Genomic DNA, 18,692 nt, shown 5'->3' with positions numbered 1-18,692 from the left:
AATTACTTCGAAACCTACAGATACGTAACGTCTACTGTATTACTCTTTGTCTATCACTGCTCTAGAACAAAAAGAACTTTTTTTGGTTACCTTGTATTACGTATTCTGCCTGTTGACGGTCCTATGACTATTTTTGTTTCGCCTGGAAATGTTTCTTACACGTTTTTCGATCTTCAGCTACCTATTTTAACCCCCAATATTTTCTTCTATTTTTCAAATCGTCCATCAATTCTGTTCTACTATCTACTTGCTTTTCTTTCATCTTTCTCTCTATGGAGGTATGAAGAAGACAATTCGCAAGTTGTGTCCAATTCAATTGGTCTTCCTATGAAGGATGCTGGCTAAATTCCTCCCGTTCTCTTCTCTCCTATCCGTTTTAAAATATCTCCGTTTGTTACTCTGTCTGTCCATTTTATCTTCTCCATCTTCTTCCAACACCACATTTCGACGATCTTCAAATATTTCTTCTCTTACTTTCGTAATGTTCAAGTTTCTGAACTATACAGTTCAATACTCCATATATAGAATTTGACCAATTTCTTCTTTAATCCAAGCTTCCTAGTTAAAAGTGAAATATTCTTTTGAATGCCTCCTTGGCTACGGCAATTCGTGACCTGATCTCTTTGGTGCAGTAAGCGTCTCTCGTCAAAAAACTTTCCAGATATTTGAAATGATCCACCTCTTCAAGCTATTCTTAGTTCTACTCTGATCCGTAAGGGCGCATTTCCACGGGATATTCTCATGACCTTTGATTTTTCAATGTTGATTTCCATTCCATATTGTTTTCCAGTGTCAAATATTTTATCCATCCAAATTATTCTTCAGTTCTCGTATAATAACTGTGTCATTCACATACTTGACCTTGTTAATGATCTGTCCTCCAATCTTCAAATCTAGGGGGCGCGGTGGCTCAGTGGTGGAACGTTCACCTCCGGTGCTTGGGGTCCCTGGTTCGATCCCAGCTCACGCCGTGTGGATTTTGAGGTGAACAAACACCATGCTCGTGGGTTTTCTCGGGGTTCTCCCGTTTCCTCCCACTTTCTTCATTTCACCATTTCACTCATGTCTCATTATTATCGTCTCCTTTAGCCTAACCGGCATACCCGTGGGACGTTGAACTTAAAGATTTCATTTCATTTTCCAATCTTCAAATCTCCAACAACGATTAATGCTTTCTTCATTAAGCATTCACTGTGAATGCTGATTAATTGGGATGACATGCTACTTTCATTGTTTGACTCCTCTTCCAGTCTTCACATTATCGGTTCTCCTTGATTCAAGCACAACTTCACTCGTTATTCTATGTACAGATAGTGAATGAGTCATTGGTCTCTCCAAATTTACCCCGATTTCTTTAAGTAATTTCAGAAGTTTGGTCTAGTCGAAAGCTTTTCGCCAGTCGATGAAGCAGAAACAATTCTTCCCTTACATCAAGAACTCGTTCTGATATAATTCTCAACATCACAATACCATATCTACTGTCTTTTCCTTTCCGGAATCCAAATTGATCTTCCTCCAACATTTCTTCTAACTTATTACCCAGTCGCCTTCAGTATGCGCGTAATAATCTTTTTAGTGTGGGAAATAAGGTTAATAGTTCTGTGATTGTATTTCTTTGCCTACTTTTTCTTGGGTAATGCAACCATTGTAACATCAAGAAAATATTTTAGCAATTCTCCATTCAGATAGATCTTGTTAATGAGTAAAGTAAGTACGTTCATTGCATTGTCTTCTAATCTCTTGAGCAAACTTGCTGGTAGTCGTCGCCTCCAGTGAACTTTTTTCTTCGCACATCTTTGATGCCTTGCACTACTTCACTTTTCAACATACTGGGTTCTTTTTCTTCATCATCTACCTCTTTCTTTGATTTGTTCGGAGTATCTTTTGGGAGGTTCTTCTGGTCAAATAGATTCTTTATGCATTCCTCCCAAATTCTGAGGATTCTTTGGTGGTCAGTGACTACCTAACCTTGTTGATCTTTGATTTCAAACGTGCGTATACTTTTGTTGGCTTTCCCTCCTAATTCTTGTGCTTTCTGATACATTAGATCACATCTGCCGCGCCGACGAAGTTCCATTACTTCTTCACATATGTTCCATGTATATCTCTTTGGCTGTGTTACTTCTCTTCTCAATTCATTAATCAGCCTTCTGTATTCTTTGATGACCATGGTTTTCGCCCTTCTGCGTTGCTCTATCTTCTTAAGCATCGCATGGTTTTCTCGGTGTTCTTTCTACCCTGCCGATGTTGTGGAATGCGTCAAGTAGAATCTTTTTTAACTTTTGTCAACTATTTTCTACATTCCTGTCACTAACTGTACAGAATGTTTTTTATACATAATTTCTTCTTTCAAATTACTGTCCATACTTCTTAGTCGTTTTAAGTTCCATTTTGGATTTCTCCTCCCATATTTCTTTATTTACTTAACAAGATTTGTACTTCCACCACTAGAACATTGTGGACAGAATCAATGTCTGCTCCTGGTAGTGCCTTCACGTCTTGTACACCATTCTTGAAAAGTTACTTGACCAGAATGTGATCGATTTGGTAGCATTCCTTAATGATTTTGGCCATACTTTCAAAAAGGACAACAGAATTTTATATTACCTTTTAACATATTCCTTATTTTGTGGCATAAAAAAAATATAAATCGAAATACTTACTTAATCCTTCGGACAGGAATAAACCAAGAATACTTCCAAACACCAAAGACAATAACAAGTGAGAGTGAAACATTTTAAAATAAAGTTTAGAAAAACATCTTTTTAACAATATGGTGAAAGTGAAAACATGTGTTATTGAACATGGAAGAAGGTGAAATTAAACCATTTCATAAACAATCCTATTTTTCGACCTTAAACAATTCTATCAAATCATCATATTCTCAACCACGTTCACATTTAAACTTCAGTGGTTCTCTGCGATATTCATCCATCAAGAAACCGACGGTCTCTGTCTAGTATTGGTGATGTAGGACTATGGGCAATTATCAGATGTAATTATGTTGTCATGAACTCTGTTTGTATTTGTAGTGAAATTACACACGAGCGACTAGCATCAAAACGAGAACATGTACCCCAAGTTGTTCAAAATCGCATTTGTGATCTCTTTACCGCATGCACGTGTGTTTCGTGTGCAATAAGCTTCTTTATAATTCTATTGTGACGGTAATTCAGTATGTATTTAATTTAGTAAAACCTCGTTTGTAATATTTTTATGAAGATCAATTAGTTTTCTTCTAACCACTATATTACCTATTCTCAAAGAATTCAATCATGCTTTTTATATGTTTTACTTTTCATTTCTGTGTAATCAAAAAAATACTACGTAAGTAAGGATATATCCTTCTCTATGCACATTGAGACTCTAAATCAATTGTTTAGCTGTTGAGTTTAGAAATGACCAAACCGAAAAGAATTCAACATTGGACCTGTTTCAAATTTTTTTCCGAAACAGTACAGATCGCAATTGTATTTCTATTAGCAATGTAGTAGGGGTAGTATCTGTCTCATAACCTCAGTGCTGAAAATGGACTTGAAACGCAATTAGTCTATTTCCATCCTTTTAATTAAATTATAAATCACATTATACTGTAGAATTATTAATGAAATATTTATGATTTGAAATAATTTAGGTTGAAGAAATGCTGTATGATTTACTGAGTTACAGTGTTGAAACAAGTACAGATGATTATCAAAATAATTTAAACAGTGAAGAAAATACAACTTGCTTAATACGCGAGGAACCATCGTTACCCTGCGGAACAATTTTGATTTGTCGTCGAATCAGGGGGATATACGTAATGAATGGTTTCCAGAAAAATACTGTCTCATTCCTCATGCATTGCAGAACTTAGTACTGTCAGCCGCCTTCGGTGCGAGTGGTCCCGGGTTCGATTCGGTGCTTTGTCGAAAAAGTGTAAAAAGCTTTTTCAGGCCAATCATCCTGAATGGGGTTTTCCTCATTTACACCACGCAAATGCCGGGGTAGTACCTAACTTACAGGTCCTAGGACGCTTCCTTCCCTCCCCAAACTTTTCTTCTTTCCCTTTCATTGGATAGTGTGCTCGCGGACGGATGTCGTTCCTCATACGTGACGGGCTAAATGGCCATAGATGCCGAAAGCCCAGAAGTCTCAATACTAATACTAATCCTAATCAGCTCCGTCAGCGAGGATGGAGGAGGAAATCTGCTCTTGAACATGAGATCCAGGTTGGTATTGAGTGAACCATGAGAGGTGATGTGGTTAGTTGATTTTCATATATTCATCAAACTTGTCTCAACAGCTCCAACAGTGTGAACTGACGTACCATCTCGGAAAATTTTATCATTTGGCGGGAAGTCATTGTGTCATATGAACATAGGAAACAGGAGATCACCTACAATAGCCAAATAATTTCTCCCAGTGATTTTTCCTATGAGTGTAATCACAGAACCTACGGAATATCAGGAAACCGCAACTCACAGCATACAGAGCTGCCGAAATGTTTCTTCATAGAGAGGAGACATTTCGGAGTGTAAGCTTCTTGGGGTGCATGCAATACATAACGGTCTCTTGTTGTTGGAAATAAGGTAAAGTATGACCCATCGGATCACATTATGCGTTTCCAATCATCGACGGCCCACTTTACATGTTCTTGGCAATATTTTGTTCACGTCAAAGCGTTTTTGCTGGTGATCAGCGGTTTAGAAATTGCAAACCGACTTCGATATTCAGGTTAAGCCACTCGCATCGGAATGTAATTTTCGTAATAGATTGTTCCAGGATACGATTAAATTACGCAGTTACTTTCCCCCATACGCTCTACGATTCTCTTCAAAGCTCAGAGATGTTGTCCAGCATTAGTCTGCGTCGATCATGTTTTGATGCAAGTTTTGAGGCCGTTATCAATTCGAACAGCGTTCCTTGCGACAAACCTAATACAGAATCCACCTTAGATATACTTGAGTCTGCTAACCGCACAGACACAACAACAACACTTTGTATCTCCACCGTCTGACCGCTTCAACATATGCCTAGATTCTACCCCACCTGACATACTACATGTGATGACCTATATATCGGTAACAACGGCCAGGCAGTGCATAAGCATCCCCGAATCTTACGTATTGCAAACCACAGGTTTTTCCATTATTTTGAAACTATCTGTATGTATCAACCATCCTACAGCCAATATTACCAAAGATGTAATTATAAATTCCATTTAGGAAAAGAAAGAACTGCTTACTGTTAGCCTCTACACTTTGATTTATCACTACGAGTTTCCAGTTAAAATTTCAATCTAATAATGAACAACTAAATATATCAAAATAATATGATTCTACCTGTCTAATGAAGTAGACTGCGCAAAATTCCGATAGTTGACAGCCAGGATACCATCAGACCATTCATGAGATGCAGGATCAAATTGTCCATATAACTGCCCCATAGTGATAGCTTTTGGGTTCATTATTGCAATTTGGACTTTGTGCTCATCCATTTGCTCCTAAAAAAATTAAAACAAAAATAAATAAACCATATTCTTATAGACAAAGAAATCAGACACTTATGTGTTACAATTACTAGTTGTTGCCCCGAACCATCACCCCGCTGTACACTATAGGTAAAATTGTGCTTAATTAAAAGCTCTAATAATTTACAACTACACTCTAAGTAGTATTTGCGTCGCTGTTACGAGGAATCAAGCAACAGTAGATACCTAACGTTTAATACTTTCCTTATACATACGAGGAGCGTTCCATATTCATTTACACTTCCCTTTTTTCTTCTTTCAGGGTCCATCATTGAGCTCGTCATTACAGTTGGAAGAAAGTAGTACTTAGGTCTACAGCACATTTTACCAACAGCTGTAAGTACGTGAGCGGACAACATGGAAGGTGATCACTGATCAGCAAGGACAGAGCTGGACAACATGGTTTCTGTGGAAAGAAGATGTACAGACTGTGGAAATTCACAAGCGATTGCGAGCAGTGTCTGGTCGCCTCCAGTTCCGTGAACGCGATGCACCTGAATAAGCCACTCCACTCTTGAAATGTTAATTGGTGCTGTCACAGTCACTTTTCTTTCAGAACTGATTCTCTTCCCCGTTGGTGTGCGGCCACTTTTCTAGCCGCCTACCCAGTTGTATACGGTTTTGCGTGACGGTGAGCACTCTCCAGCCTCTACATACTGCCACCAATCGCCTGTGAATGTCCGCAGTCTGTACACCCTCTTTCCACAGAAACTACGTTGTCCAGCGCTATCCTTGCTGATCACCTTCCATGTTGTCCGCTCCCGTACTTACAGCTGTTGGTGAAATGTGCTGCAGTTTCCAGGGATTACAATTGTCTGTATTATTCTTCCACCTGAAGGCAGACCTAAGTACTACTTCCTTCCGACTGTAATGACGAGCTCGACGGTGGACCCTGAGAGAACAAAAAAAGGAAAGTGTAAATCAATATGGAATGCACCTCGTATAAAAATGAATAATACTTGAGCGAACTAGCAAACTCGCTCAATATTTCTTCTTCATCTTCTTTTGTTCTTATATGTTTGTTCAATGCTAAACTCTTTTCCCTGTTGATTCCCTTTTTGATTTGTAGAAGAGCAGAATTAATTGAATCGAAAGTCTAAATCTCCGACTTCAACTTATCGCTATAACAAGAGGTATTCCAATAGTTATTTACAAAAAAAAAAAACAATTATTTAATCAGCAATACTTTTATTGTATTCTGCGTGTATTTTAACACTAATGTATTTATATTTTCAAACCTTATTGGTAATTTGTGTCTCTAATTTTCCTGTGTGCGTATTAAATTTACTGTGAAATTTGATCATACGTAAAGACAAACTGAAATATAGACACTAGAGAGATATATTTTACATTGCACTACTACGTAGTTGAAGCGTGTGTGCTTGTGAATGGTGGAAAATATCCTCGTAAGCTTTCCAGAATAATAATAATAATAATAATAATAATAATAATAATAATAATAATAATAATAATAATAATAATAATAATAATAATAATAATAATAATAATAATAATAATAAAAAATCAGCTGTATCAAATGGGCAACGAACGACGTGTTTTACTGCTAGGTAAGTTATTATTGCAAGTGACACTTTTGGGTCACTTGCCGGATTTTATATTTCAATAATGCTTTTTAATTTATATATTGTATTATATCTATACATTGATATTCATGTTTATATTCTTAAGTTATTATTGTTATTAGATTAAGAATCAAGATCTGGAAGTTGGTATAATTAATAATTCTTATTGTTACTATTTGTATGTAACTGTATTTGATTGTATTTACTATGGATACTTATTTCTATTTTCAGCTATTACTTACAAAAATACCTCTTAGATAAAAGAATAGTTATATAGCAAACCTATTCATAACATAATGTTCAAAGCATACAGAGGACGCTTCTTGTTGGTGAGAGAACCCTCCTCATCACCTCTCGGTTTTTCTACATAGCTTAAGATACGATAGCTTTCCCATATAAACGGAATATTTTTAGTGAAGGGGCCAGTCTCGGTCAGTCTTCCAAAATGTAGTAGACGGTTCAGCCGAGTGAGTTGAATGGGAGCTTTCTCCCATGGTAGGAGAATATGGGAGTCTTTTAAAATATAGTCCTTGTGGACTGGCTCGCCAAGTAAAGCCGTACTTGATTTTACTCGACGAGGGGAAGTTTTCGGTGGACTTGCCTGGACTATGCTCTGTCCTGCAAATGAAAGGGTGTTTCCTAGGGAGGTCTAAGGACTATGTAAGATCAGTTAGAAGGTAGGACACGGAGTCTTTACTTGGGCTATGTCAAGTCCTGTAAGAGAAGAAAAACAAGTTTGCGATGACTTGCTTGGACCATGTTAGGTCCTGCAACAGAGAGAGAGAGATAGAGTGATCTTTTCCTACAGTGTTAAATTTGCACATAGTAAGTGCTATGAAAATAGATAGGGAATTAGACCCTTTTTAGACTAGGGAAGGAGATATTTAAGTTCTGATGCGCTACATTCCTTGCATTCTCGGATATAGCATTTAGAATAGAAATTCCCTAAAACTGATAGGAGTTTAGAGTTACGAAAATGCAAACTGAAGCTGCATACCGCTTTGGTCGGAATTAAGGTTATTTGTTGCTCTAGAAAGAACGCAACAAGAATATTTATATAATTTGAATCCAAAGTACTGGGTTCGATCCACTGAAGTAGACTTCTGTGAGGCTACTGATAGAGTTTTGTTTTTAATAGAACTAAATCTCCTGTATATGGGAATATAGTTCTCTCTCTCTTTACCTCTCCTGACAGATCTATATATGGATCCTTCGCTATTTAAGGCGAATTCATTTACCTCACTTACTTATTCTAATTACAAATGCTTCTCCTATTTAAGGGAGACACGAAACAGGTGGTAGGCCAGGATTTTTGATTTAATAGTCAATACCCTTTAGAAATTAAGATGGATGAAGGACGCTTTTAATGACGGTTAAGTCTTCTGTCTACCACAGGCCCTATTAATTAGAGAAATATTAGTTGATTACAGACTTTTTAAACTTCGAAAGATCTTTAGAGAAATTAGAAGGGAGAGTACCCAAGTTATTTTTTCATAGAATTAATCTATTTTTCTGAATAAAAGACTATTAGAGGTAACTTGTTTGTTATGATTTTATATGAAATGATAAGAACCTAAAGTTTTACAAAATCCGCTATTGAGGTTTTTGTGTGTAGCTGAAGAAGAAATAATACCCCTAGACAATTACTTACTCTTATATTAAAAACGAGCTTAAATATAAAATTTTTATATATTCTAATTTTTTATAAATGTTTATCGGATATTCCTTGTTCAAGAGAGACGGTTATAAAGTCTGTACTCGCAGACGGAGAGAACTCGATATTACATAGCGTCTAAAGTAATAATAAACTTAAGCTTATTTATTTTTTTTCTTCGACATACATTATGTAATTATTTCTCCAACCTAATCAAGAAATTACTGAATTTAGTCTACAGTATCCTTATAATCCTAGTATTATAAATAAGTAGAATATTTTTTTCTTAATCTGTAACATCATCATCTCAAGAAAAAGACTGAAGAGGAGGCAACTGAAATTATTGAGGGTCCAAAATTTGAATTTCGAAAAAGGAAGTAAGTTACAAAAATTGAGATCTTATGATTCAGTTCATTAGTATTCGAATATTTTTAAAGATACAGTATAAAAACGTGGAACAACTATGAAAAAAATATAGATCTCAATATCAAATAAGTTTTTGCTAAAAATGAAAAGAAACTACTCTTTCACGAAAGTAATTGTAATAACAGTTTCTGGAGATATGAGACTTTTGCATTGGATAGGATTGTCGAAACGCAATAGCAATAAGGTATCATCTTAAAAAAAAAAAATTAATCGTGGATGTATTACTTTGTAACATATCTTTAATATATTAGTTTTAAATGTTCAGCATTTATATTTTAACTGTATAGTTTTAGAAGGATACAACATAACAAGACAATTCAGATTTTTAACAAACATTTTTTACTTATTTTCTGAACTTCTAGTTTATTTATCAGCAAATATTGCTTACTTGTTAAATAGCTTTGAACTAATTATCGATAGATGTAGATAATTTACAATTCATAAAATATTCTTACAGCGTACTTAAAGTATTCTTACAAATATCCAATTCATAAAGTATCACCAAGTAACTTACCGAGTGCTTCGCTCACGAAGTTTATCCAAATGCATAAATAAAAGCATATTCTAATTACACATATTCTAGTCAAACATTTTTTGCATCTAATGATACTTACTCTCTCTTCAAGTAGTGCCAAGCCGTCAGCAAGCATATTGTAAGAGGTAGTTTTGCCAGCAAATGGAAAGCCCACAATCATGAAACCGTGTCGGACGAGCATCATTTCATATATCTGCTGAATTTTCTCCAAGAAGTACGGCAATAACTGAATGTTCGCCTTATCACACGCATCCTGTATAGCCGCATTAAATAAAGTGTAATCTGATGGAGGAAGCTCCACGCCAGGGAACAAATCAGATGTGATGCCCTATACAAAATTAGTACACAATACTACATCACACAAAACGTTAAATTATGCACAGAGTAAAATTAATACTATCTGACTAAGTATTTTATTATTTTATATAATCTTCCTTATCTATGGATTTTTTTTTAAAATCGTTAGTAGTTGTTTCGCTCGAGCCTTCCTGCCGCTGTACACTTTAAATTAGAATTGTACTGAATTAAAACCGCTAATTGTCTATATTTAAAGATCTTCTCTAAACTCATCACCACTTTTTAAGTGCAATTTTTAGTGAATAACTTTCAAGAGAATGCACAATATTAAAAAAAAAAAAAAAAAAAATAGAAAGTAAGCTAGATGCTATTATGTGAAGTTATAAACGTTTTCAAGATCTTTCTTGTATTTATAAAAATTAAAGTCAGTATGTTTGTAACTAAATAACTCTTGAACCACCCGATCGATCTCGATCAAATTTTCAACATAGATGAGGTTCGTGGTTAGGGTAGTTTTCATTACTTTATCTTGACGGTGCAACTTTGGGAAGAGGGTACAGGGAGATACGTAAAAATGATCGAAAATGACGGATAATAGTGTCGAATCCACAGTTTTTGGAGTCGCTGAGATGAACAATGACACTTCCGAATCCATCTAAATTCAAATTCAGCCCCGCAACTTCGGGGAGAGGGAGGTATATAAAAAGTATCAAAAATGACCGATATTAGTGTCGAATCCATTGTTTTCGGGTCGCTGAGATGACACTTCGATCATGTCTAAATTCAAATTTAGTTCCGCAACTTGGAGGGGGAGATACATAAAATGATCGAAAATGTCCGATATTCGTGTCTAATCCATAGTTTTCGGGGTCGCAAAGGTGAACAGTGACACTTCCGATCCGTTTACACCCAAGTTCAGTCGCGCAACTTGGGGGAGGGAGAGATACATAAAATGATCGAAAATGGCCGAAGCTAATCCATAGTTTTCGGAGTCGCTAAGATGAACAGTGACACTCCGATGCTGTTTAAATCCAAATTACGCCCTGCCGTATAAATCCAAATTCAGCCCACAATTTGGGGGAGGAGAGGAGATATATAAAAATGATCGAAAATGACCGACATTACTGCCGATTCCATAGCTTACTGAGTCGCTGAGACGAACAGTGACATTACCGATGCCGAAAAATGAAACGTATTCTCTTCGTGTGAAAAACAGGCATTCTCCTCGTACTGTATTAATTTGGGTGTCCAGCAATTATATGTAACAAAGATCGCCCCTAAATTCTATTTTTCTATTTTTAATATTTTCATTGTCTTTAAATTATTCATTAAAATTTAAAAAAATGCAGGCGAGTTTACAGAAAAGCCTTAATACTTTTTTATTTTCTTTTTTATTGTTGAGTTTGCCCACCAATCACCCCAAACTCAATATCATATATATGCAATTATTCAAGGCTTGTAAATAGGCAACAGATAATACAGGTACCGATATCTATTTGCGTTACTACTTATCATTTGGATTTACATGACGCTCAGACTGACATGTTTTCCGTTTATTATTAAGACATCTCTACAGAATTCTAACTTAACATAATTCCTTGATAATTACTTTTAAAAAAAATGAACTAGCTTCAACTTTCCTCTCTCAGTGTGAGAAGTACTGCTTGGAATAAAGAGGAAATTTCCCTTACCTATTATAATATGCTTTCTCTGCAATAAACTAACATATCTGGATAAGGAATATACGTTTTGGTATTATAAAAGTAACATCCTAAACGCTTTTCTATTAATGTAACTTCAGTCATAATATTTGCAAATAATTATTTTGTTTCTTCACAGAACTTTAAGCTTACAGCAACTATTTCTCATATTCATACCATATGTTGTTCTTATGTCTACAAAAACCTACGCTAATCGAATAATTTCATATTTAGATGAAAATTAGTGGATTAACGAGTATGTATTGTAAAATTTCTGGTAGGCGGTCTGGACTCCCATAACCGGTTTATTTATAAAATCCTCCAAATAACAACAGTATTTACAGAAATACTACGGTACACTTTTCTCTAATTGTAAGATAGAAGTTAGGTAGTCCACGACCAGGCAGTCGTGGACATGATCTCTACAGAGCTCCAAAGCAGACTAAGCAGAGTGGCGTAGGGAACCCCAATGCTCTGAAGCAAACAGTGAGGGGGATAAAAGTCACAGAACCCCGAAACAGACTAAGCAGTTGAGGTTGAGATCCCGACAGAGCCCCGAAGCAAGCTAAACCAAGAGGAAAGAAACAGCCAAGAGTCCCGAAGCAGACTAGAGGCTTTGAGGTAAGGTTCTCTTAGGTCTCCAGGCAAGTGAGAAGGGAGACCAGAAAACTGGTGCCTGTCCACTGGTTGCTGTTCAATATATAGGCGTTCCAGAGCTGCGGTGGCGCTACTGCTGTCCTGTCGTCATGTGACTTGTATGAGGGGCTAGTGGTCCGTCGTCTGCTTCTTGTAGTAATCCCACGTGGTGAGTAATCCCACGTACTCCGACGTAAATACATGTGGTGATAATTACAAACAGAAGCATATGACATTGTTTGTACGCAGAAGCTGTCATGGACCTGTTTGATTCATTACAGCATTTTGTGTGATTTTGTCTGTGTGCGCCCATTTTCCTCATATTAACAAAATTTAAATGTTATTAATTATTGTTAATGTTGAATTTGAGTCATTATATCAATCTAATCTCCAAAGTAAAAGATGACATGAAATTTATCTGCAAAATGTTGGCAAAATTGATAGTGAAATTAATGCCTGTTTTTATTGTTCTTTAACAGTTGAAGTTTGATCTTTGTAAGTTAGAAAGAATAGTTTCGGTATATAGAGAAATAGGTGGTTGATGTGTTCCCTTCTAAAGTGGCAATTTTTATAAATTGTTTCTGGACGTAATATAGCTTAAATAATGTCCAGCTAAATTTAAACATCCGGAATCCGTAAGGATTCCGTGAATGGAATATATTCCTTCCCTCTTATAAACACGTTTGATGCATGTCATATCAGGAACTTTATACCAAATTCTGAATTAGCTCAAACGTATGGCGGTAGCAGTCCGTAAAGTCTATTCTCAGGTGCGGATTCTATTGTACGAGTATAATGCGGAGGCTTTAAATTGATATCTGATGTGCTTTATGTTGTCAACGGAGATCATCTATGAGATATTCTGCGACAAAGATTATTAATTATAATTGATATAAATATTTGATGAAGTGAATAATTGAATAAAGATATGAAATAATATTGTTAGATAATTATATATTGAGTTTAGGCAATTGATAGCCAATGACGAATATAAACATGATTTGTATGTCACGCATTTTCTTACGTGTATCTTAAGCGCCTCACCTGTTATTATTTAATCATAATTTGTATTAGAATCTGCATACGCCCCTTAACCTAATTGGAGCTAAATAAAAAGTGATTCGTTGTGTCAAAAGTTGGTTGAAGTATTTTATTTTCATCTTTAGTAGATTTGCAACCATAAGTATTCCTGATATGCTATAATGCTTTGTGTTTTCTTCTTCTGATGTGGCTTTCCCGCGTGGTGCAACGTATCTGCAGTCTAAAGTCCGATGCTTACAGCTGATGAAATTAACCACTTTGTGATCTGACATATCATCAGTCAACAAATATAAGCACTCCTTAAAAAAAAAGACAGTACAAAGCACGTGGTGTATTACTATATATAAATGAAATGTAAAAATGTGTAACGATTAATTGCTCTTACACCGCTGAATCGATTCTTTTTTTTTTTTTTTTTTTTTTTCATTTGCTAGATGAGTGGAGTCTGTTCCCACTTAGGCTTTTATCATATTAGTTTCTCGAAGATCTTATCCTGAAGGTGGATAGAAGATTTCACAAAATTATGCCAAAAACACAGAATCTCACGAGCCCGTAAAGTTAGAAAAACGGAAGTCGGTACTTACATACTTCATTAAAAATAAAGGGGACACATCATGTCACAATGTATTTGAAAATTTCCGTTTTAAAGAAGGGGCAAAGGGTATTTTCTATATAAATAAAAATGAATGTTACAACATTTGGCAACCAGTTCCTTCTGAACGATGTGCCAAATTTGATTATGTTTCGTACGTCAGTGTAACATGGCCTAACTTAATCTTTTATCGCATTATCGGCATAAGAGTAAGAAAGTGAAAAGTAGAAAGAAGATAACATGTTAAAGTAATCGAAAATTACTGATATTTGTGTCTAACTCATAGTTTTCTGGGACTAATCCATATATATATATATATATTAGGGTGGTCCTTATTTCCACATGTCTGAAATTTCAACCTCTGACCCTTTCATATTGTTCCTTTCTACGAAAAACAATTTTCTGTGAAATTGGAATCAGATTGATTAATATTTAGAGGTGGCTCAAGCGATTTGAAGTTTATTGCATAGTCTGCCGCAGAGCGCAATACAAGTTGTACATGACATCCTATCGCGTTATTATAGTTTCTCATACTATCATGTATAAATTAATGATAAATAATTATATTAAACATTAACAAAAATAATAAACATTATAATACATTAATAAACTTTTAGATATGTAAAATTTAAAAATATAATGATAAGTATCCTTATCTATAAAACGCCTCAGTCTGAGTGTGGGCCCGAAAAGAACATCGCAGAAAATTAATACCTATCACTAAAATATTTTACGACCTAAATCACATTGTTTGGAGAGTAACCGATAAGCAGAGACATTAAGGTTCTGTCTATATAGTCTACACTCTCAATCTCTCAATTTTAAATATTCAGCCATTTTAAGAAATGTATCACACGTGGCTGGCGTGTTTTAAATAATGAAGAAATCATTTTTGTAGTTTATAATTTTACTGACAACACTTCTTGTACCTGTAAATATAAATCAGGTTTTAGTAGTGACATACCAAGAAGCTTACTCTTACAGCCATACATTGTAAATTATACGACTGTAAGAGCAAGTTCCCTTTAAAAACAACTGAAGCATGTAGTAGAGGCTCATTTTCAATATATATATATATATATATATATATATATTATATATATATAAATACAAAGCAGGTCCCTGCTCACTTTCTGTATCGTCATAATTTTCTCAAAGAAACAATTCGAACGGCAGCAACCAAGACATGGAGCGAGTTGGAGACTTCTGGTCCTTTTCTAGGGTCCCGGTCAAACACCGTAAAGATTCGATAAAGAAACTTGAGCATCTTTTCTTCCAGTGGAAAGGACTTAAGAAAAATAAGAATCATCAGACTCAGACTCAAGGAGCCAATGAAGTCACATTTTCACCATTGATTGAGGAACTTTTTGACATCGCACATTCAAATGCCATAGATCTGATGGATAATGAAAAAGACAGATGTTTCTACAACTTCAGCGACAGAAGGTATGTCCTGGCTGTATTGGGGAAGTCGACAAGGTGCTACTTCAAAAAGAGGAGGAATTGAAGAAAGAAGAATCACTAAAGAGGAGAATGCAACGATTCAAACTTGAAGAAGATACGTTATTCGAGAAATCAATGTTAGCGAGCAGCAACAGCAGCGAAGAAGAAGAGGAAGATCCAACGGAAGCTCCAGGCCCCAATACAGTTTATGTTAGATTTCGAAAGCGAGGGCGTTAGAGTGTTAAATCATCTCACCTAGCCGCAATGTTCTATAGGAACAGACTCAGAGATAGATGTGCCATGATAATTCTCTTTAAAGCTTCCAAGACCTGTCGACAAGATCGGGAGCTAGCCATTAATAGATCTACCATCCGCCGTCAGTGTCAACAATACAGGCAATCGGCTGTTATTCACATTAAAGAGTCATTCAAATCAAACACAACTTCGACAGTTCACTGGGATGGGAAGATAATGAGTTATATTATTCAAAGCAATAAGGTAGAAAAGCTGTCCATTTCGGTATCGACCATGGGAGAAAAGAAATTACTACAGTTTCAGTTATCCTTTGTGAGTGGAAAGGCTACCGCTCACGCTGTGCACAGTAGTGTGAAAGAATGGGGACTGGAAAACTTGACCCGTGCCATGTGTTTTGATACTGGCAGATCCAACACTGGCTGTTTATCAGAAGCCTGTATCGTTTTTGAACAGCTACTAAGTCTTCTACACTTTGGATGTCGACATCACATCCTCGAACTTACATTGTCCTCTGCCTTTGAAGCATGCTTAGGACCCATCTGCTCACCAGACATTCTCATATTCGAACGTTTCAACCAACAGTGGCCCTCCATTGACCAGGGAAAGTATGAGGATGTCATCTCAGACGATTTTGCAACAGTAGAAATTCCTGATATCCAGGATGAAGTAATTTTTTTCTGTAAACACCATATGCAAAATCATCAACCGTGAGATGATCATCGCGAACTGTTCTTGTTTGATGTCAATCTTCTTGGGAAGTTCACCATTTGGTATATCAACACAGATCAAATTCCGAGCCCCTGAGCCAATGCATCAAGCTCGCTGGATGACGAAGGCAATCTACAGTCTTAGAATTTTTGTTCCGTTCCAAATTTAAGCTGACACAGACAGGGACGGCCTTAGGTGGTGCGGCGCCCATTGGGAACATTTTGCGGGACCCCATGTTTACAACTAATTTGCACCAAGGTCTGCAGAACCTCCCCTGCGCTCTCCCTGCTGGTCTAGTGGTTATACCCATTTCCCATTATAATGTTTTTCCGTCTGTAAAGTGTTCTGGTGAAAACTCTCACCCTGTTCATTGCTTATAGTAGCTAATTTTTCAGAGAAATAACTCAAATGAAAATACAGACAGTGAATGAATTTTAAAATACATATTTCACCATTGTGCCTCGCAATTTTTCAAGAAGGTTCTGTACCCACCAGTATTTCATAGTTTTCTTCTCTTACAAGTAAACCTATCGATGTCGAAATTTAGTTTCTTCACCAACTTCGCAGAGAAGTGTAGAATATCAAGAAACGAGAGTAAGCAAAATTTAAAGTGCTTCTGTCCATAAAGATGGCCGCAGTGGCGAAAACCCTGATTGATCAGAATAAGCCATAACAATATGTTTTAAATTTGAAAATTTCATTTTATTTGTAAAACGGGTAAAGGGATGAAAAACAAAAACACATTAACCAACACGGGAGGAAGTAGACATATACCTGAGGGTATGCTTATCATTGCAGCCATCTTGAAGTCGGTCATTTATATCTCGCTCGAGGTTTTTAAATAGGAAAGGGGTCATGTAATATATAAAATTGTGCTAGAATTTTCCGAGAAATACAATGATGAAGTCAATGTTTCCATAAGTTTATATTTGTAAGATATAATGAAATGCACATGGATATGAATTCGTTGGTTCAAAGATTTCCTAACAGCTGTATCTTTTTAAAAAGAATTCAAGTCAGGAAAATCTAATGTACGCTAGTCAGAACATCGTAGGTAGATACTTATGAAAGGTATAATCAGCTTGAAATCGTCATCGGCTGCAAACAAAATGAAATGGCAATGAGACGATTACGAACTTTAAGGAACTGATTGGAGATGAATGACATATTTTCCATTGGATTCTTCGAGTTAGAAGACAAATCTTCATAAGCAGCCATCTATTCAGTACACACTAGTATACATTCGGTTTTCCTGACTTCATTTTAAAAAAATCAACGGGATTTTTCGCAGGAGAGGGCAAAGTTTGTCCTATGGTTTTGAATTTTTAATACAGCTATAATAAAAGAAAGAATATGCAAGAAGCCGCACTGTGGCTTATTTATTTGATATTATCTCGGTAGTATCACATGACGTAATCAATAAAAACGACAGGAACTTTTACTTAGTGGGGTCAAAATAAAAAAAGAGTATGCACCCAAAATAATGATATACATTCGACACAAAGTCAAAACAGTATTTTTACGCCCTGGACATAATACCTATTTTTACAATAGAAGTTGTAAACATAAAAAAAATTTTTTTTAAAAATAAAAATAAAGAAACTACTGCAGCATTAAATTCAGAAAATATCTGCTTATGCCCGAAAACTTAATACAAACTATTCATTTACTTACTAGGGAGAGGCCATACCCTTCCTTGTGGAGTCCATGGATATACCTGTATTGTAATATGGTGTTGTGTGTACTTGACAACCGAGAGTAGCAGAACCATCTTAACGGTATCATAGTCACTTGACTGGGGGCCTTGCGAGCAGATGGCATGTATTAATTACATGTATTAGGAGCAAAATTTAGTCACAGGGACCACAACACACTTGTTTGCTTTGGGCCTAATATCCTTTTAAAACGGCACTGGAGAGTAGATTAAGACTATCCTAGCGCGGCCCGATTGGAAGCAATCAGTCCAATCGGCTTAAGGCCGGCCCTGGACATAAACAGCGTTGCAGGGATTGCGAGATCTCAACATACAGGTATTTCTCGCGAAAGTTTATGTTAAATTCTGGTTTCCGGCACCCTAGGCTTCTACTGTAGCTAGAAATAATCTCCAACTCTTTAAGGAACTTCATACTTAGCCTCAACGTGAGATTGGTGAAGCAACATCATACAAAATGACACGACATATATATGGTGCCTCTCAGAAGATTTCATCCTTCTTAGTCTCTTTGATACAGGGTTAGACTCTAATACAAAACGAGCTATGCTGCAGTGTTCAGCAGAGATAGAAGGAGAAGGTCTTCCGATCCGATCCTT

The 18,692-nt window shown here is 36.1% G+C and overlaps 1 protein-coding gene across 4 annotated transcripts in view; it reads right to left on the bottom strand.

Moving 5' to 3' along the window:
* The window catches only part of Dhc36C (Dynein heavy chain at 36C), a 365,150-nt gene that overhangs the window by 226,921 nt on the left and 119,537 nt on the right, over positions 1-18,692 (bottom strand). For all 4 annotated transcript variants that reach the window (XR_014128870.1, XR_014128871.1, XM_081743777.1 and 1 more), the window contains 2 exons: positions 9,790-10,038; positions 5,325-5,485 (listed from right to left, as the gene is read on the bottom strand). Coding sequence is in view for 2 of the 4 variants with exons in the window: in XM_081743777.1 (XP_081599903.1) it covers positions 5,325-5,485; positions 9,790-10,038 (410 nt within the window). In the remaining 2 variants the exon portion in view is untranslated. The remainder of the gene's footprint in view (positions 1-5,324; positions 5,486-9,789; positions 10,039-18,692) is intronic.

The sequence above is a fragment of the Thermobia domestica genome, chromosome 2 (assembly GCF_964235325.1).
Source record: "Thermobia domestica chromosome 2, izTheDome1.hap1.1, whole genome shotgun sequence".
In the NCBI taxonomy this organism is placed as follows: domain Eukaryota; kingdom Metazoa; phylum Arthropoda; class Insecta; order Zygentoma; family Lepismatidae; genus Thermobia; species Thermobia domestica.
Note: the sequence above shows the minus strand (reverse complement) of the source record. Positions and strands in the feature narration are given on the sequence as shown.